The following is a 21,398-nucleotide window of genomic DNA, read 5'->3' on the forward strand; positions in this document are numbered from 1 at the left end:
CCTTATCCTTTTACTCTAAATTTTGAAATGCTTTTCATAATTACCAGGGTATTGTACTGAACTTATTAAAAAATATATCAGTTGTCTTGCAGATTAGTTAATGGTTTGGGAAAAGAAAATGGCAATCACTAAGGGATCAAGTATTCTGTTACATCTTATTCTTAAATTCAGTCCAAAAGAATCATGATGTCCAAATTTCCCAACCTAGTCTTCAAATATGACATGTTATTCTTGTCCTAGACCTGAATTTCTGAAGAAGAAATTTTTTGGGACCCGGTTTTAATTGAGTTGGACAGAATGTTACTGTTCTTTGGTTAAAATATTGCCACCCATAAACCAGAGGTCGTTGAATTATCCATTTAAGGAGTAGCCCATTTTTTTGGTAACACTGATTGAAAGTGCTAAGGCTTCTGGTTTAAGAATGTAAGCCAACGAAGCCTCATCGCAGATAACTTTGAAAACAGTTGAGAAGATGAAGCGCACCGCAATAATTTTTATAACTAACCTGGAAGTGATTCAAAAAGGGGTTAAGGTTAGGTCAACTCACATCACAACATCAGCAAGCATGGAATATAATATATATCTTATTACATTACACTGTGGGCTGTGTAATGATGATACACCTTTGAAAAACAAATGAGTGAGTTATTCTTTTTTCTTTTTTTTTTGGGTGTCAATTATGGTATTATTCATAAGTTACCAATTAATTCAAAACGAAAACTAATATCCTTCTAACTTGATAAAAGTTGTAAAGGAGAGTTAACCTTGAAATCCTTGCAAAACTATCTGAAACAACTAAAGACCAATTTCCCGTCAAAGCTATAAAAATATATAATCATTCATTTTCCGCTAAAATTTTGAAATAACACACATTTAATTAGATAAGTTTCAAAAACTTTGAAAACAGGTAAGAATAATTGCCAAGCAAAAAACAGTAATTAATAAATGATCTGATTCCTGTAACATGGCATTAAAGCGTTAAAACAAAAATGGTTTAACATACAAAATCAGACTTCACTGCAAAAGAATGATCGTTTGCACTGTCTATACAGGGTTATCTTTAGATCAACTAGCAACCTAGAACAAATAGTGCATCAGACACTGGGTCAACCAGGCCTCCAATCCAGATCATTTGGTGTGTCGAAAGTCCATTTCAGTCTAAACCAATTATTACTTTTAAACCAAGTTTTAAACACTACCCAATAAGATTGACATTATGCTATTCCTTGGCAAATTTGATTAAGTATGAGTTTTACAAAATTATTTCATGGTGCAGATATTTCCACCCAAAAAAAATGAGGGATGAACTTACAGTGGCTGGCTCCAGCAAACAGCCAAAAAGGTTGAAAAGATCTCTGCAATTGAAGAAAATATGCAAGGCATCAAGTGCTACAGAAGAATGAAGCAAGCAACTTTCAACCAGGAAATAAAGTATTCAACAAGAAGTAAAATGAAATTCCACAATGCATAGACCAAGTGAAAGTGTCACCGAACCAGACACTAGAGAGCTTCCATTTTTTCTTCTAATTTTGATTTCTATGCAAAATTTACTATAAATAAACTGACATAAACAATGATAAGCAGCATGTTTATTAGATAACACAGCCAACACATATTCAAATAACACCATAAGTCTAAAAGCCTCCACCTTCCCAACTATTATCCAAAATGGGCCCTGGTTTTTAATGTAAATGAACTATGGAACTAAATTTTGTTTAACAAAAAATTGACTTCATCTGAAATACATCTACTAGTGCTCCATATCATGATGTTTATCATAAAGAAGTTAATCAGTCTATTATATGACTCAAATAAATGCATTCAAACAACATGATATCCAGTAGGTCCCCATCTCTTGTTGCTGATACAAAAAATGACCAACTTCTTCCTCTTAACATAATATCTGAAACAAACCCTTGACTAGTAGTTATCCAGAAAGAGATCCTAGATTTGCATATCTTCTGATAATATAAGACTGGTTTGAATTTGAACTTGCAGCAACAATCCACTTCTCCTTATTCTTGAGAACTTCGTACCGACAGAGAAATCTAGCATTCTTACTGACTATTGAAACAGAATTCTACTAAAAGATAAACAATGTCTCCAGATTACATTCATAATCTCTTTGAAAGAGTTGAACAAATATTTTGAAAAAGAACACTAGGTCATTTTTTATGATCAAATAAATTAGATGGAAACAAAAATATAGATTGGAAAAAGAACAGTGAGGTATACAATCCTTACCCGACTATCCATGTCATTAGGAAAGCAATGGAAAGTCCCTCTGTTGTCTTTTCCTTGTAGTTTGTGATGATTTGCGGCACTTCAGCAACACCCCAGCTGATCACACTAACCATACCCAGACCTAATGACATTCCATCTTTTACATCGCAAAGACAATACTTCATATAGATTCTAGCCCATCGTGAGCAATGCTGATTTCTAGGGCAAACAGGCAAAGAGCCTTTACGTAGGCCCATCACATCCGATGATCTCGGACCTCTGATTAAAAGAAGGACGAATGATAAAAAAAAAATTATTATGTAAGGTAAATATCAGTAAGCCTTCTTCAACATGAATTTATGAATCACTCTTCAACCAATAGAATCACTCTAAGAAATTGATACTGAGAATTAATAGGACTAACTAAATAGATGTCAATCACAGATTAAACTTCATGAAAATGTCATAAGAAAATATATACATGAAGATTTAAGGGCATAGCAGAGTCCTAGACACTAAAATGATAAAACTAACAAAATCTGAATTTTCTGTATATGTGTCTCTAAAAATAGGGCTGTGTGGTCTAAAAACAGAAGAAAACTCGTTAAAACAACCAACTTCAGGAAATGGGCCAGAGACTTGAGAAATGCATGACATAAGATGAAGCTGAGAACTCAGTAAGTTTCAGTTGAGCAAGCGAACGGGACATTTCTCCTGAAATTTTGAAAAGAAAAACCAAAAAAGGATGGAGAGCTAATCCATGAACCTTTGTAGAATATCAAATTACAGCCCCTTAAAACTTCAAAAGAAAAAAGATGAAACTAAATGCCAAGAATACAGGAAGTTCCTTGAAAATAGAGTTCAGATTAACAACCTTAACTACAAATCACATACTGATATGTGTTTTAGGAATCATTGTTGAGGAAAAGAAACTAAATAAAAGATTACATCCAAAATACAAATAATTCGGTTCTAAAATATACTTGTCAACATGGGCAGGGATAGGAAAAAAAATAAAAACCAAATTGAAACAGAACATTCGCATATGAGCTATATTACCAAAAGCTTTGTTAAGGACATAAATTAGACTCTGGATATTGCAGAGAAGTTTTCAATGGACCAGAAAACCAGCAAAACCTCCTAACCTAGAATATCAATAACAGAAAGAAGTAGGTTTCATTGGCCAACAATAAACAGAAACAGAGCAAGCAAAGATAAGGATTCCAAAAACCTGTGCGAGACCATTCAAATACTATCACCCTATCAAATTCTGTAACTTTTCAGGACAAAGAGATCAACTCCAAAACCAACCATTCGGATAAGGCAAGATGCCAACAAGAACCCATAAACCAATTATCAGAAAGAAAGGGTCAATTTCTGTCTTCTGCAAATCAATCAACCCGTGCCACAACACTTTCTCTTGTGATTTAAGAGCCAAAACCCAAAAATAAGAACTTGAAAGTAACCATCAAAACTTGTTTTCTCTACCCACAACAACAAAATGCATATGGATTTCAATCACTATTATTAAAACAATACCGTTTCAGAAGAAAAACAAAGATTTCAATATTCACGCGTGAAGGAGATGAGAGACATATAAGAGATATGTCTCGGCTTACTAGAGTCCAAAAGATTGGGAGAAAAACTTTTGAAGTAATTGAGGTATTGAGATTATAGAATGTCGTTCTTGGAAAAGCCAACTGTAGCTGGCAAAAACTGGTGTGGACGTGGCAAAAATAGGAAGAATCGCAACCAACGCGCCGCGAGAGGTGCTGTAAACAGTTTAGAATATTGACACGTTGATGACTTCTAAAGGTCTTGATCAGTTGCCTTTTTTTTAGCTGCTTTCGAACGTCAATTCCACTCTTTCTTAACCCGAACCTGAGTTAAATCCGATTCAACCCTAATTGGAATGAGACGAAAGAATTATTATTATTATTTTTTTTTGGGTTATTTCCAAATGCCCCCCTAAAAATGGCCAAATTTACAATTGCCCTCCTGAACTTTCACTAATTTTACATGCACCCCTGCTTTCCAAACTAAGTACCAATCTAGTCCCTCCCGTTAGTCAGAGACGTTATGTTGTAATGCATCCTAGTTTTTGGACCATTCTGCCCCTTAATAAGTAAGAATGACCAAAATGCCCTTCAAAAAAAAACCTGCAACTCATCTTCTCCAAATCGATTTGGGGAAGATAAGTTGCAGGTATCCTTGTAGGGAACACCATGGAACCAATCTTGATTCACTCTCGTTCCTTTCCCTCTTCCATTTGCTTTAGGTTTTAACCCATTTGTATCTGTGTTTCTAGCTTTTGCTTTTAACTCTCCGATCAGCTTTATTTATGTTCACAATCTAGGGTTTGTTAATTATTACCGTCTTCAAAATGACAGTTTAAGTTCAAAGAGTAATAACTAATGGAATTTTATACTGCTTTGATTAGGTTAAAAAATTTCGGATTCGTGAGATGGAAGTCATTCACGTAAGGTCGTTGGAACTACAAACGATGGGGTGGATTTGATCCTGTATCGAGTGCAAATGCGAAACCTCCTGGAGTTGAGTTGTGGGTTGTCTTCGATGTCCCCAAGATCAGGTCGATTCAACCTGAAAAAATCTAACCCACAACTTCTCGGGTCTCTTCTGTGCTTCGATTAACTTCTATGTCCGCACAATTTCCTCCCCATCTCCTTCTTCTCCGCCTAGGTTTCCTCTTCTTCTATTTTTTCTGATCCACATTTCTTTGCACCATAGCCGACAATGGATTCTAGAGAGCTTGAAAAAAAACTGATGGCAGCCAATGGATTCTGATTCTATGTTGGATTTGAAAAGATGGGAACAAAAGAAAAGAAATAGGGACCTGATGCTTATTGGGAGGGAAAATGGAAAAGGACATCAAAGACATGATGGGATCAGAATGATAAATTAGTTGAGGATGGGTGTGGCCATGGCTGGAATTCAGATTGGGGTTTTGTTTAGACAAGGATGTGGGATAGATTAGAAGTAAAAAGAAATGGAGAAGAGAATCAGTGATGGTGGAATGAGGGTTTTTAGAATGAAAATGACAAAAAAGAGAAAAGAATAAGGATTGAAAGGAGGAGAAATAAGGGTTAGTGGAGATGATGGCGGTTTTAGCAGAGATGGGTTTCGAGAGAGGGTTGGTGATGGGGTTTCGGAAATGGAAGATGTATTTGCTTTGGGGCTTGGAATCATCTACTGCTTATGCTTCTTCACATTGGAGCTTTCGACCATTATCAGCTACCCTTAGATATGGTGCTCTGCCACAGGAGGTTGTTTTTACTGAGAACCTAACTCCCTGGTTGAAGTTGCTCCCTTGTCGAGATAAAGCTGGGCTTGCTGTTCTAATGGACAGACCTTCTATCTATAGCCTGCAACTCATCTTTCCCCAATCGATTTGGGGAAGATGAGTTGTAGGTTTTTTTTTTTAAGGGGGCATTTTGGTCATTCTACCCTATTAAGGGGCTGAATGGTCAAAAAACTACAATCCGTTATAACATAACGTCTCTGACTAACGGGAGGGACTAGATTGGTACTTAGTTTGGAAAGCAAGGGTGCACGTGGAATTAGTGAAAGTTTAGGGGGCAACTATAAGTTTGGCCATTTTCAGGGGGGCATTTGGAAATAACCCTTGTTTATTTTTGTATTGAGAAATCTTATTCATGGCCTCATGGGAAAGAGGGGAAAAATATCACCTCAATTTGCTTGCTCATCAATTTCCTCAATTCCCTCTAATAGAGTAAGGTGGGCCTCACCACGGGTAGTATATTAGGGCAGGGGATAGGGTGGTCATTTCTGCCCTTCTATTAGATGGAATTGAGAAAATTGAGGGTAGGCAAATTAAGGGGATAAAGATCCAGAAAGAGGAGCATGAGACATCCGAAAAATTATCACCTCAATTTGCTTGTCCGTCAATTTTCTCAATTCCCCTAATAGAGGGAGGTAGACCCCACCTGGGTAGTGTGTGTGGGTAGGGGGTAGCGTAGTCATTTATGCCCCCTATTAGTTGAAATTGAGGAAAGTGAGGGACAAACAAATTAAGGGGATAAAGATCCTAAGGCATTCTAATTACAAAGATCAAAGAGCTAAGGAGTAGAATTGGGCCACAGTGTTTTGCTTTCCAAAGACGGATTTCTGGCTAGAGAATGAGCAATAAAGTTTACATCCCTATGAACATGTGAATGTCTTCTACAATTCTAGCTATAGCCAACGGAGGAGGAACAAAACAAAAGAATGTTTGTGTCTTATAGGTAACGTGGGTGAAGTCCAATTCAACCCTAGTTAGAATGAGATAAGAGGGCTTTTGGTAATACTTTGATAATCGTTTTTTCAAGCCGTGACTTAGGCATATAAAAAAAGGAATAAAGTAAGTGTCTGAATCATCCGGTCTGTTTTCACGCTCCAGAACGAACCAAATTAAAAATATGGTGTACCAAGAATGCCCAACAAAACATGGTTACCCTGCATCTCGAGATCGTTTTGAGGAAACAAATATGGGTAAGGGATCATTATCTGCTCCATTTCCCGGGCAGGTCCATTTTCCCAAGTTCATCAAATAAGGGATGAAAATGATCACCCTACCCCTACCCGAGTGAGGTCCACCCCTATTAGAGGCACTTGGGGAATGGAGCATATAATTTTGTAGGTATTTGTTCCCCATTTTCTGGATAAAACATGAACGTTTATCTACTCCATTTCCTAGATAGGTCAATTCCCCCAAGTTCGTCTAATAGATGGGTCGAACTAACCACCCTGCCCCAACACACTGTCTGCCCGGGTTTGAAATGGAGCAGGTAAAAATATATAAACATCCTTATCGTTTGATGAGTGTTCAACACTACTTCCAGCAACCGAACTTGAGCCTCCAATCATAGGAGTCCCTTAGTTACTAATTTTGCATTTTATACACGTATCTAGACGTTTCATTCAAAAAAACGTATTTTACCATATATTTTTGTATATATGGCAAAAAAACTCATTTTTTAAGTGCACCCGTATTAGATACGTATTAAATGCGTTTAATACTTTTTAACTTAAGTTTAGTTTTGTTTAAAAAAAAAAAAAAAACTCAAAACTTAAAAAAGAACAAATGCATAACAAAACCCTCGCATAATACGATTTTGGTCTTCTTCTCTTTGAACCCTAGTCGTTGGTTGCCCCCATTCCATTCATCTTCTTCATCTCCGTTCTCATTTTAGTTCAGCTAGACGATTAATTGCAGTTGGGTAAATCAATGATTGTAGAGCTGGACAAGCTTTGTTCCTCTTCTTTGTCTTTGTACGCCAAACGGTTGCAGTGGTGGCCTAGTCGGAACACTCAATTTGAGGCTCTCTTCTTTGTCTTTGTAAGTCGTTCCTCATTTTTTTCTTGTTTGTTTGTTTTTTTTTTCTGCTTCATGTTTGTGTGGTTTAATTCAAGGAACAAAATTTCATAACAAATATGATTCTGAGTAACATTAATTGACAAAATTGCTATTTGATGCAATTGATCTTTGACTATAATTCTAATACCATGTGAAGTAGTAAATCGTTAAGCACAAGCTTGGCAGCAGCCAGCAGGTCATATGAGATCTACATATGAATATATAAAATTTTAACCTGTTACTAAGGTACATGAACTTTCATTGGTGATGTTAGTTCATCTTATAGATGAGTTCTTTGATGTGAGCTAACTTAGAAATGAGTTATAGAACACATTATTTTTTATTTTTAACTTTCATTGGTGATGTTAGTTCATCTTATGGATGAGTTTTTTGATGTGAGCTAACTTAGAAATGAGTTATAGAACACATTATGTCTTATTTTTATTTTTTTTATGCCTGATAAAATATTTTTATTGATATTTTGATTTGTTAAATAATAATTTTATGAGATGTAATTACGAAATATTATATTGCGTTTATTTTATTTGTAAGTTTTCTTTTGACAAAATCATTGTTTATATGCTATTATTTTGTTTATTATATTACCCCAGATGTTTTTTAAATTATTATTACAGTCCGTTTAATTAGTGAACGTATCAGTAACTGTTTAATTGCCGTTCCCGAATTTGCTGAAGTAAGAGCAGTCCTGGTTTACATTCAACTTTAGCCGCATTCTCTGATCTCTCGATTGTAGCAGACTACTTTGGGAGGTCCAGAAAAGTTGCTGGTTGGAGTTGCAGAATTGTGAAGTCGAGAGAAGTTGCTGGTTGGGGCTACAGATCTTCTTCTCCATAAATCTCAGGTAGGCGACCCTCTACACTCTCTTTTCTCTCTCAATCCTCTGCCAGCTCTCTATCTCTCAAAAACCTAGAACCCCCTAAATATTCAATCTCAGGTAGGCAAGGTTTAAATAAATTTCTGATCGTGCAAGCGGGGTTTGGGGAAATCTTGGTTTGGTTTGAATCTCAGTTGTATTTTTTGTTGTGGTAACTGTAAACAAGAGGTTTATTGTCTTCTTTAGTACTGCTGTGTTGAATTTTAGTTCTTTCCTTGTTTTTTGCGTAAGAAATTTGAAAGTCTTCTACACCATCATCCGGATGCCTGTGTTTTAGTGTTTTCCGAAACGATTGAACTTGATTTCTTTATGGACTTTGTGAAGGATGGGTATGCTCTCTAACCACATTTCCCTATTTGCATATTTAAAAAATTTATTATCAATTTATTGTCTATGGCTTTGATTGTAGTTCTATATATTGGCAGTAGAAATGAATTATATATCACATTTACTGTATTCAGTGAAATACAGTGACGAGTTTTGGTGTTTAGAACATCGGAAAGAACAATAGAAAGATTTAGCTTAAGTGCCTCAATAAGTCCACAGTTGGTAAGCCAATGTGCTCGTTATGGACTAAATTATGGAAATATAGGATACTGATTATGCCAACCACAGTGGGTTATGAATCACCTTATGATTTTGGAATAGTTGTGTACCTTTTAAGGCTTTAAAACAGTTAGATTTCTACAGTTTTTTCAATTTTCTTTTCTCTTTTGTTTTAAAACTGCTAGTTCATTCGGAAAAAACAGATTAACGGGGGGTGGGGTGGGGTGGGGGGATAATAAAATATATAGATAATTTATTTTTTTAAAAGAAAAGAAGTCAATCATTATGCAGATGGACCTCTTTACTTCTTATATCAGACCCATTCAGGGCCTTGATTCTCAAATGTAATTTCAGTTTCCATGGAGACTGACAACAGCAAATGAGGTGGCAGCAGATGATTTAGCCAAATAAATGGTGTCCCACAAACCGCCCTGAACCCCACTTTCTTGAATCACACTATTTGTCAATGCAAAAGCCACCCATCCCCCAATGAAAAAGCACCCATTATCTCATACACCTCACTTCTATCAATTAATACACCCTATGAGAGGATCCAAGAATGCAGGGGAATGGTGGCGGATATGGCCATAAATTTTCCCGTTTACTCCAGCAACTCTGCAACTGAATTTAGTTTCGAAGACCAGTAAAATCCAGGAGTCGTTTTTACCCCCCAAAAGACAGGTTTGTATATTATACGCGTTTAGAACGGTTGGCCATAAATTTTCCCTTTTACTCTGGCAACTCTGCAATTGATTTTAGTTTCGAAGACTAGGAAAAATTCAGGGGGCATTTTTGCCCCCAAAAAGATGGGTTCATGTATTATATGTGTTTAGAACGGTCGGTGTTGGTTTTGGGTTATTTGTTTTTGGGAGAGGGTTGGGTATGGCACCAACTTTCAATAAGCTAGTGGCATACACCAATCACAGGGCTGGACACAGGAGGACAAAGGGGTCTTTTCCAAAAGAGGAGAGAGGATGCCACATGTTGGGCTCCCTGGCCGTGTGCCAGCCTTTTCCCTTTATTTTTTTATGGACAAACCGGCTGGACCGACAGGCAGCTGATAGAACTGACTGATATTTTCCCCTTCATTTCAATAGTAGGTTTAGTCTTCATCTTCATTCTTCGGCGTCTGCTTCTGCCATTCTGGACTCTAGAGCCCTCGATTGTTCACCATTGCACTCTCTGTCTTCTCCATCCAACCCCTCTCAGCTCTCAAAAAATCCCACAGTGTTCCCGGATTTTTTTTCCACTATTGACCTGGAACTGAAACCAATCCTCTGTTGACAACCTCTGGTGGTAACTGAAACCCATCCTTTGTGCTGAACTTCCATTTGATGGTAGTGAAGGTTTTCAGTACAATTTTTTATTGAATTAAGAACATATTACCATTGGAGATCTCTAACAATATTTTGCTGTAAAATAAAACCAGCACAACATGAGCATTCCTTGTTTCCTCATCTCGAGAGTCCTTTGTCAAGCTGATGATTTAGTGAGACTCTGAACTGAAGTAATTTCAAACAATCTTATCTTTCCATATGTGTTGTTGCAGTGATTTGGCAGCGGAATTTCATTAATATCTGATAGTTCTATTGAGTTTCTTTCTCCAACCAGCTATAATGGAGATTAATTTGGGAAAACTTCCATTTGATCTCGATTTTCATCCTTCGAGTCCACTTGTCAGCGCAGGTCTTATCAATGGTGACCTACTCCTGTAAGTACAACAAGAAAAGTCCCATTTGCTTGTCATTTGTGGTTATCTTGATTGAGTTTCTGAAAACCATATTGAATTCATACTGGATCAGGTACCGTTATGCTACCGATTCACAGCCACAAAGGTAAACTGAAGAATCTATCTGATTATGGTCTAATTAGTTTATAGCCAGTTCATCACATCCAATGTGTCTTCATTTATGCAGACAACGCAGTATTCTATGATTTCTATTGGTCTTGCAATTGTTTGGTTTGATAAAAGTCAGGCTCTTATCCTGTTTGTTTGCTCCTTATTCCCATTCTTTTAGGCTGTTGGAAATTCATGCACACTCTGAATCATGTAGAGCTGTTCGATTCATTGATGGAGGCCGTGGTATTGCTATTCATCTTTCTGTTATTTATTTGTTTGGCTTAACTTAATATATATATATATATATATATATATATATATATATATATATATATATATATATATATAAAACTTGTTGTAACCAAGGTTTGGTTAAAACAAGATTGTAACCTTACTTTTTTCCCCCTTGTCTTTTTCTCGAAAGTTATTTTTGTCATGCTTAAGAAAGGGTTTTCAAAAACTAAGTTGAAAGTGTTATCGTTACGTCACTTTCGAAAGCTGTCATTGTCCAAGTGAAATGATAAGATTACCCCTGCATAAATTAACTTTGGGGAATAAGTGAATGGGCAAAGAAGTAAGGTTACGACTTTTTAGTTCACCTTCTTGGTGGCAACAAGATGCACCCTATATATATATATATATACTATTTTATTTATTCACACGTATTCTATCTTTACATGACACGTAAGGTTTAAAACCATTTTTATGTTCATTTGTAACTAAATTAAATTTGTTTTGGATGGAATGTATGCATTCAGCGATTCTGACCGGATCTCCAGATTGCTCAATTCTGGCCACAGACGTGGAAACTGGTTCCACCATTGCTCGTCTAGAAGATGCCCATGGGTGTGTTTTTTGATATCCTACCAAATTGCCATCCATTTCTTCCTTCTTCAGCCCTTTCCATTTGGTCTTTTGTCTGCTCAGCTGCTTCAAAATTGATAATGATGTGTTTTCCTCATGAACAGTGCTGCTGTGAATCGCTTGGTCAACCTGACGGCGACTACTATTGCCTCAGGAGATGATGAGGGTTGTATTAAGGTGCCTTACAATTAATTATATCATAATTTTCCTTTTGTTATGGATAATGTATTAAGGTGCCTTACATAACGCATATCTCTATTTTCCTTTCTTAATGAATTGTGTATTTTGAAAATCTATTTCTTGATTATAATTAGTATGTTTGTTTTCCCCCCCTTTGCTTATAGAGTTATTGGTTTAGTTGTGGTCATATGAGATGTGACTATTACAAAAATGAATACATTCAATGGAACTTAGGAGTGGCACCAATAAGCGACAAGATGGGGGGATAGCAAAATTAGGGATAATCCATTGAGATGGTTTGGTCATGTGGTGGAATGGGTGACCAATAAACCCTCTGGTGTAAGGTCTGATTCATTTGAATTGGAGGTGTTAAAAGTAAAAGGGGAAGGCTGAAAATGACTTTGTTAAACTGATGATAAGACATTATTTTATGAGATAATAAAAGATACTGTCCTAGAATTTATTAAAAACAAAAATGTTTTCCTAGAAGAGTGGAATGTTGGAACAGATTTGTGTAGCCAACCTCAGATAGTTGCTATAAAGCTAAAAATTAGTGAATTTAGAGACATGGGGTCAAACTTGCTAGAAAATGTGGGTTTATTGTATTGAAGATTTGCAGAACATCTTTTCTCTACCTATTCTTTGTTAGCCAAAAAAAGGTGTTGAGGTAATTTCACAATTTCTGCTGGAATGGATTATTCTTGCATGTCCTTCATGAATGTAAAGATCATACTGGTTATTGACCCATCTTGATTTGGGCTGCCATGTCTTTTGTGGCTCTGTTTTGTTCAGTAGGTTGCATTTGAGCATTTTGCAAGAAGTTCATTTGCTTTACCCATGGAGGATTTTTTCTTGTCCCCAATCATTGGGTTCCTTTAGAATATTTGGACCATGTTTGCTGTTTTGAACCTGAATTATCAAAGCTACCTTTGCTGACTTATCTTGTTTGATAGTGTATGGATTAAGCATCCCATAGGCTTTTTTACATACTGATATCCATCCAATAGAGGACTGTCTTTCCTGGATCTGAAGAGATGGTGACTAGTCTGATTAAAATCCTTGAAAACCTGCTTGACAGACCAGTCAAAAGGAACATGTTGGCTCAGTGGGCTGTGGTCGTACTTTCAAAATGCAGAGCAGCAGAGTCAACTCCGTAGATAAAATGCCAGTTTGTGTTTTATTTTACATGGATATTGGTATGCAATTCAGAATCCAACATGGGCTCAGGCTGTTGGCCTCCAAAAATAAGATATGGGAACTTGGAGTGCCATGTGGCATTTATAATTTTGGAATGTTCTAAAATAAAGTTTCTATGAATCTATCATATTAATATCTCTTGAAGTGCTACCAAAGTGATCAAATTATTTATGCATACATACTTGTGTGTGCGGCAAGACAGTTCTGTCATATAAATAAACTTTTACAACACATTAATTAGATTCTTTGAGTACTTCCCTTTACCATTTACCGCTCTTTGTTCTTAGTGTACCCTTTATTTCAATTTTTTTTTTGCTTCTATTTTCTCTTAATACACCAAGGCAACAGTCAGTGTTTTTTATGTTATTGGTGTTCCTAGATATTGGACATGGGTGTTTCTCCTTTTTCAAAGTGATTACCTAATACCAATTGTATAGCTAAAAGATAGCTATATTTGCATAGCATTCGTCGGTGCTTTTACATCTACAGATCATCACCTTGACATGTTCTATGTCCTTATCCCTTCTTGTGGACAAGGTACTACTGAATGTTGAGTTCATGTTTAGTTTGTTTGCATATGATTGTTGTAGAGTTTGTAATATGGAAAAGTTGCTTTAGATGGCCTGTCGAGGCAAGCTTGCTTAAGGCTCTGTATGGTAATGTTTTTAAAAAGTGGTTCTGGTGTTTTTCCATTTTTTTGGGAACAGAAACGGGGTAAAAACTGTATGGCAAGTCTGCTTTGTTTTTTTGTTTTTAAACGAACCGGGCACTTGGCACACTTTTGAGCCAATATGAGAAACACCAAAAGTATGTTTCTCACATTTGAAAAAGACTTCTACCAATTTTCGGTGAAACACCTTCTGACTTAAGTTAGCGTGGGGCAATAATGGAATTTGCCATCTAAAACATAACAATATGTAAAAGTAGCCCTAAATCGCTTAGCAAGCACGACAACCTCTGCAACTTGCCGTCTCCATCTTTGCGCAAAGTCTCTGCAACTCGACCTCTCCATCTTCGTGCACGACCTCTGCTACCCGATCTCTCCTCTTCGTGCACAACCTCTACATGACCTCTCCTCTTCGCGCTTGAGCTCTGCAACTCATCTTCTCCATCTTCACGCTCAACGTCTGCAACTCGACCTCTTAGGCTCTCTTTGGTATCATTTTTATTTTTGATTTTTGCCTATTTAACAAAAATCATTAATGAAAATCATTTTTTATCAAAATGCAAAAATCGTTTGGTAACCAATAGACATAATAGATTGTCTACTAGGAAATAGGTTTGGTATAGCTGTATGCATAATGTTTTTTATGGAGAAGGTACCCCTCTTCTCCAACTTTAGAATCAAAACCAGTAAAGAGAGAGACTTATACCTCCGAACAACCAGAAATCTTGATCACAAAAACCTCTACTCCGAACAAACAACTGTCATTGACGAGGTATCCTCTATTTGCTTTCTAATCCAAGATTGTCTGACCATATACGTACCTCGGACTGCTTGTCTCGAATCTGATTAAAGATGGAGAGACTGAAAATCACATTGATCTCCCATGCGGGAGGGAGTGAACTTGTTTGTGCTATCACCAAGTAAAGAGAGATATGGTTTGTTTCTTCTCTGCTCTTGCTTCAAATCTGAAAATATAAATCACGGACACATAGAGAGCTCTACAAAGGATACATAACAAGAACAGAGCCCACCCCACAGTGTCACAGCAAACCCATGAAGCCTTATCTGCGTCAATAACATGATTCAAATGTCCATTATTCAGAGTTCGCAACCTCAAATAAAAAAGCAAAACAAAAACAAGAACAAGAAAAGCGGAAACTCCGCCATTGGAGAAAGGAAGGTGTTTTCCTAAACAGATGAATATCAAGGAAAAATAATTTAAAAAAAAAGACGAAGAAGGAAAAGAGAAACGATGGACTGAAGAAAGAACTTACATTGCTCCTTTGATCGACAACAAAAACAACCAAAGATGAAGGAGAGAAGGTAACTCCTACATAAATTCTGGCTGGTTTCTGAAACGATAAATCTGGAACTCAACCGACGGGCCACTAGAAATCTGGAAAACTTGTTTACTTACCCTTTAACTTTTGTAGAAGTGTTGGAATCCACAAAGGAAAAGGAATCAGGGGTGTTCAAGTGGGGATTAGTACCCTGCTGTGAATCTTTTAGAATGGGTTAAAATTACGTTGAGGAAGTGAGTGGAGAACAGCAAAAGAAGATAGTGGGAAAGAAGTGATAATGAGGAGGGTGAAACGGAGTTGCAGGGATAGGGTGGGGAGAGGTTGCGGTACAGGGTGGTTGGGGGGAGTGAGGTTGCAGGAAGAAGAAGAAGAAGGCGGAAGGGTGGGGGGGGGGGCTTGAATTTCTATAAAACCCAAATGAAATGACTATTTTGCCCTTCAAATTTGGGACTAATTAACACGTGTTCATTAAAGCACCGCACAAATAGCGAAAAACACTTTTCAGCCAAAAATCATAAATGGCTTTCAACCTCTTTTTGGTTTTTGGTTTTTGTTTTTTTTCAATCATTTTTAAATAGAAACAATTTTCATAAATGATACCAAACGCAACCAAAAACGTTTTTTAAGTCAAAAATCAGAAATAAAAACTATGCCAAAGATGGCCTTATCTTCGCATTCTGATGGATATTTTGTGATTTAGGGCTTGAAACCGATGGTTAATTTGTGATTTATGGTTTGAAATAGCTGTTAATTTGTGAACAATGGTGGATATTTTGTGATTTAGGGCTTGAAACCGATGGTTAATTTGTGAAATATGCTTTGAAATAGAGATTAATTTGTGAAAAACAATGGTCATTTTGTGATTTAGGGCTTGAAACCGATGGTTAATTTGTGAAAAACGATGGTTACAGAAATGGTTTTGTTAGGTGCGAGCCATACAGAATTCTGTGTCTTGAAGCTTATAGAAACGTTTTTTTTTTCAGTGTTATCCTACAACATTTCAGGTCGCAGAAATGCTAAAAAAAACACAGTAACACAGAAAAGTGTGCCAGGCCTAAAAACACTCAAAAAACACAGAAACGTTGACATACAGAGCCTAACTTGTGTTGGATTGCGGTAGGAGGTTATATCCCTTGGTTGAGTCACCTACAAAGTTTCGGGTACCATATTTTAAAAATAAATAACTCATTTTATCAGAAGTGAATAGAGTAATACAATCAGGATCAAGATAATATGCAACTCAGCCCAATGGTACAACCTCAATTTATAGATTTTATTAATAGGAATAAATTACAGAAGTAACCCTTTAACAGAATAATGATTAGCCTCAGGATAAGTCAACAAGGATAGTCTTATCTAACCAGTCTTAACAGCTGAACAAAGCATCGGCATCTGTATTCACCCTCACTGATGCAGATTTATCACCAAACTGGGCTTCTTTGCTTTGGAATAAGTCTAGGGTTGGGTTATATACATATTGGGCCTTTGATCCCATTGGTTTTCTATGTAATAGGTCTTTATGGACCTAAAATATGGATAATAGGGTTGCATACAGGATTAGTTGTTTTAGTTCCATACTTAGTTTTATTTTGGTGTTTTTGTTCATAAATTGAACCGGTTCAACCAATGGTTCAATTTAAATGTAGTAGTTTTCTTTTAGGGAAATTTATATTTACCTCCCCTGTACTTTGAAAGTATTACACCAGCCTCCCCTCTGGGTTCATCAATTACATCCGTACCCCTAACACTAACTCTGTTAGTTTTGTAACTGAAAAGACAATATTGCCCCTTTCACATGTTGCCTATAAGAATAAACCCACAGTTCATTTTCAAATCTTACCGTTGCATCTCCTGGGATCCACTTCCAACTCCGACGACCTTTCCTTGCAGCTCATTGGTGTCGCCGTTCCATCTAATGTCCGTGTTCTCGGGTTTGTTTGCAGTTGGTAAATAGAACCCTATAGCCACAGTGCTTGTGTATGTTCTCTTTGTGATGCTCGTATGCTTCCCTAAATTGATTCTTCCAACATTGTTCCTATACATATTCCTGATAGAAATATGGAACTACTGGTACCAGCTAACTACTGGAAGGATATAGACAGTGATTGGGGATGTAGCAACACAAGGGGAGCGGATCCAAGCGCTATTGAGCTGGTGGGATCCTCGTGCCACAGCAATTTTTGTGACATTCTGTCTCGTTGCTGCACTAATAATGTTGTATGCGACGCCTTTTCAGGTGGTGGCTGCTATTGCCGGCTTCTACTTTATGAGGAATCAAGGTTCCATCATAGGTTGCTGGGAGTGGCAATCAACTTCTTCCGTCGTCATTCACCAAAAAAAAAAAAAAAAACTTCCGTCGTCTGCCTGTAAGGATGGACGTATGTTGTAAATTGGCGTATCGGCATTTCTCGGAGAGTTAACAGATTCTTTTGTAGATCTTTCTTTCCCCTGTTTCTAGTTGTTGCATGTGATGGGTTGGGTTCGTAGGAGGGTTCCAGCATAAAACTAGTATCAAATTTATCAATCACAAGAGATGAGCTTTTCGTCAGAGATTGCATGGATGAGGGAGGAAGAAAACTAGTTTTAAGAATTATGATTATACTTCTCAAGATAAGGTGGGGGTAGAAATGTAAACTCATTATAATAAGGGTATTTTGGACATTTAGAGATTTTGTAGAAGGTGATGTCATCACTTAACTGTTGGTTGCTAACGTTAGGAGTGTGTTTGTAAGAATCTTTCAAAGTATAGGGGAGGCTTATGAAATAGATGAAACCAGAGGGGAGATTGGTGTAATTGTTTGAAAACACAAGGGTGGTAGATGTAAATTTCCCTTTCTTTTAAGTGTTTGGTGAGGTTGGATTAGGACTCTGTTTCGAGTCTATTTCAGGTTCCTAGTCAGTTTAAGTTACCTAATAGGTTAAGGATTAGGTTAGGCCTTTCTTTTTAGTGTAGGAGTCTATTTTTGAGTCTTTTATACAAGGTTGTAAGGGGGCAAGCATTGAACATGAATTTTGATATTAATGAAAAGCTTTTGCGGCTCTTCTTCTCCATTGAAGATTTTTGCTTGTGTTTGATCAAGGCTGTTGGGATTGGTGTTTCATCCAATCGATACCTTGCGGTGTGAAGTCCGGGTGGTTCTTTGAAGTTTTCATTCAAGTTCAATTCAAGTTCTGGTTTTTATTCAAGTTTTGCATCAAACAGGCTACCCAGGGAATTCTGCAATTAAATTAAGTTTGAATCATCCCCAACCCCTACCATTCTTCTTCTAACCTTCAATACACCCAAACCCTAAATTCCCCCTTTTGTTTTCAAATTTTCTCAAGACCTAAATCCATTACAGACCCAACCGGCCATCAAAACCCTCCCATATTTGGATCAAATTCTCCCCTTACCCATTGTAAAACTCTATCCAAGTCTGGTCCACTTTTGACCACTTTAAACCGTAGATTCCATCTTCTTCTTTCACAAAACCCAAAATCCTACCTCAAACCTTGCTGCCGAGTCATTCCAGCACACTTCCCTCCATTAAAACCTAACGTAACCTTCACTGGAAGACTCCCCAACATCAACTTGAACTAACCCTACCATCAAACCCTAGGCCTACTAAACCCTAACCCTAATTTGACCAAAATACCTATTTTTGACCTACCCGAATTACTGTCCATAGCAGATCCTGGTTATTAGGCTTCTAGTTGGTTCCTACCAATCAAGAACTACATTACTCACCTTCTTTTTCTTATGGATATTCCTAACACTCCTCAAGCTGGAGTATAAATTACGCATATCCAACTTGTACAAGTATGATGAAACTGTAATTTACTCAAGGATTTAGTGAAGAGGTATTGGAATGTAGTTAAGTGGGCGAGCCTTGGCGCAATGGTTAAGTTACACTATTGCAACCTGTTGGTTGCAAATTCGAAACTTGGAAACAGCCTCTTCTACGAAACAGGGGGTAAGGCTGCGTACATTTGCCCCTCCCGGACCCTGCAGTAGCGGGAGCCTCGTGCACTGGGTTGTTCTTTATATCGGAATGTAGATTGCTGCTTGATTGTACAACATAATCGTAGGTTTTGGGATCCTCATTTTTATTTCTTGAAGATGAGATTTAACCCTCAAATTTGAGTTGAATGATTGGAATGAACGAAAGTTTGTTGAGAAAGTGTGTGAGCTCTCCCCCTAACCCTCTCTTCTCTCCTTCCTATATAGTTCAGTTCATCTTTTTTTCTTAGGTGTGATCTCTCCTCCCTCTTCTCTTCTACTATTCTTGTTCTTCCTACTCGAGGGTTCCCCTGTTTTCTTCTAAGTTTCAGGTATTCTTTGTTACAACATCTCTCAGTTTGTTCTGATTTGTCTACCTCAACCAATTCTGGTTTGCCTGTGGTAGATTGTGCAACAACACCAATCGTAGCTCGAAAACCCGTTTTGGTAGGCCATTTTGGTTAGACCAAAATTACTGAAATGCACCGAAATTGGCGAAAGTTCGATGAAACCATAGTTGTCATGGTGCAACAATCCGGCAATCCAGGCAAAGCCCACCTGGATGCCTAGGTGTTGCCTTGACAACTATGACTGAAACAGTGCATTTTTGTCTATAATGTACAGATGACCAATATCTCACGTAAACAGTTAATTTTTGTGTACAATGTGGACATGTTCGAAATGACCAAAATTTCACTGAAATAGTGTCGATTACTTAATTTGGCTATTATTTCATCTCGGTCCTCGTCGAAATCACCAAAATTTCGGCTAGTTTTTGAACTATGACAGTGATTAGAGTATTTTCAAGGCCTATTGATATCTTTAAAAACCAGTATTGGTTCTTGTCGAGCAAAGGATGGATTCATGCAATAGTGGAAAGGGATTCAGCTAATGTGATTAGATGGATGACAGTTTCAAGCGAGGCTTCTTGGAAATATGATCACCCAATAAGGCCTATCTGGCAGCTTGTGGCACAACCTAATTTTGAGTTCCATTGGCAGCCAAAGAGTGCAAATGAAGTTGCAGAGGATTGGCTAAGCAACGAGGTGGTTAGACTCTGAATCTGTTTTGGGGATTCTTTGTTTTTTTTTTGGTAAAGATCTTGATGCAGATTCATCATAGAAATAGGCTTATTTCTTTAGAAATAAGTCTAGGGTTGGGTTATATGTATGTTGGGCCTTTGTTCCCAAGGGTTTTTTTATGTAATAGGCCACTTTAATGAGCCTAAACTAGGGGTATATAGGTTGCATACGGGATTAGCCCAATATTTAGTTATTTTTATGTTTTTAGATTGAACCGGTTTAGAATTGGTTGCATCCAATTGGTTCAATTGGTCTAATTTAAGTGAAGTGTTCCTATTGGTCAATAGGTTCTTATATCCTATTGGCTAACATGGAATCTTCTTTAAATTAGTTGTTTTAAGTAGTCTTTTATTTTAAATTAGTAATTTTATTTCAATTAGGACCCTTCCACGATTTTAAGTGAGGAGGTAGTTAGATTGTACTAGGATTTGGCTTAGGCCTTTATTATAAATAAAACAAATCGTGGGAGGCTCCCACACACAGATTTTTGAATTTAAAAAATACAGATTTCGTGGCTGCCAATGCTGCTGTTCCTTGCTTCCTTGTGAGTGTATGCATCCTTGTGGATTTCAAGGTGGAAGGGTGGGTGGATTCCTGCGACTCTTTACGCCGTGACGGCTGGAGGATCTCTCTTCAAAGGTGGTTTCATCCTTCAACAATTCAAGCTACTGCCGGAGGATTCCAGTGTGAGTTTGGATTTTAAATTTCTGTTTTAGCTTTCCTTCCCTTCCCCATTCGATCCCCTTTCATTTTCTGTTTTATTCTCATAAACCCTAGTACTCTAAATTCTGTCCAGCCATATCCTACCATCAAAATCCTTTCAAAATTCAGTCATAGCATCCTTGTCCCAACCCTTTCATTCGATCCAGTTCTGGGCTTGATCAGATCTGTCCAAACCCTAATTTCTGTAAACTCTTTTAGCCATTAAACCCTAAAAATTACAGATTCCCCACATCTGACCATCAAAACCCTCTCATATTTGGATTGAACCTCCCTCCCACAGTCCCCTAAACTCGATCCCAAGCGTAGCCCTAAACCCTCATTAAAAACCCTAGTTTTGGTTGTTTTCCTAATTCTAAAGCCTGAAACCCTAACCCTAATTCTGCAAAAATTTAAAACTGATCCAAATTCAGTTATTTTTATCCCATAATGACCCCCTAGACCTGCAGATTAAAACCATATAAAACCCATTCCCAAATTCCCATCCTAAACCCTAACTTTGCCCTAAAACAACCCCAACTCTGCCCCAA

General features: G+C 37.3%; 2 protein-coding genes across 3 annotated transcripts in view; one reads left to right on the forward strand and one right to left on the reverse strand.

Annotated features, from left to right (window-relative positions):
- The window catches only part of LOC122671014, a 34,346-nt gene extending 30,714 nt beyond the window's left edge, over window positions 1-3,632 (reverse strand). For both annotated transcript variants that reach the window (XM_043868092.1, XM_043868091.1), the window contains exons 1-3: window positions 3,531-3,632; window positions 2,245-2,502; window positions 1,313-1,355 (exon numbers count right to left, since the gene is read on the reverse strand). In XM_043868092.1, coding sequence (XP_043724027.1) covers window positions 1,313-1,355; window positions 2,245-2,480 — 279 coding nt within the window. In that variant the 5' untranslated portion in view covers window positions 2,481-2,502; window positions 3,531-3,632. The remainder of the gene's footprint in view (window positions 1-1,312; window positions 1,356-2,244; window positions 2,503-3,530) is intronic.
- A 6,936-nt stretch (window positions 3,633-10,568) lies between these two features.
- The window catches only part of LOC122670540 (WD repeat-containing protein 55-like), a 37,654-nt gene continuing 26,824 nt past the window's right edge, over window positions 10,569-21,398 (forward strand). Inside the window, exons 1-5 of the mRNA XM_043867465.1 lie at window positions 10,569-10,749; window positions 10,841-10,873; window positions 11,057-11,121; window positions 11,637-11,724; window positions 11,847-11,919. Coding sequence (XP_043723400.1) covers window positions 10,655-10,749; window positions 10,841-10,873; window positions 11,057-11,121; window positions 11,637-11,724; window positions 11,847-11,919 — 354 coding nt within the window. The 5' untranslated portion in view covers window positions 10,569-10,654. The remainder of the gene's footprint in view (window positions 10,750-10,840; window positions 10,874-11,056; window positions 11,122-11,636; window positions 11,725-11,846; window positions 11,920-21,398) is intronic.

Source organism: Telopea speciosissima, chromosome 8 (genome assembly GCF_018873765.1).
Source record: "Telopea speciosissima isolate NSW1024214 ecotype Mountain lineage chromosome 8, Tspe_v1, whole genome shotgun sequence".
NCBI lineage: Eukaryota > Viridiplantae > Streptophyta > Magnoliopsida > Proteales > Proteaceae > Telopea > Telopea speciosissima.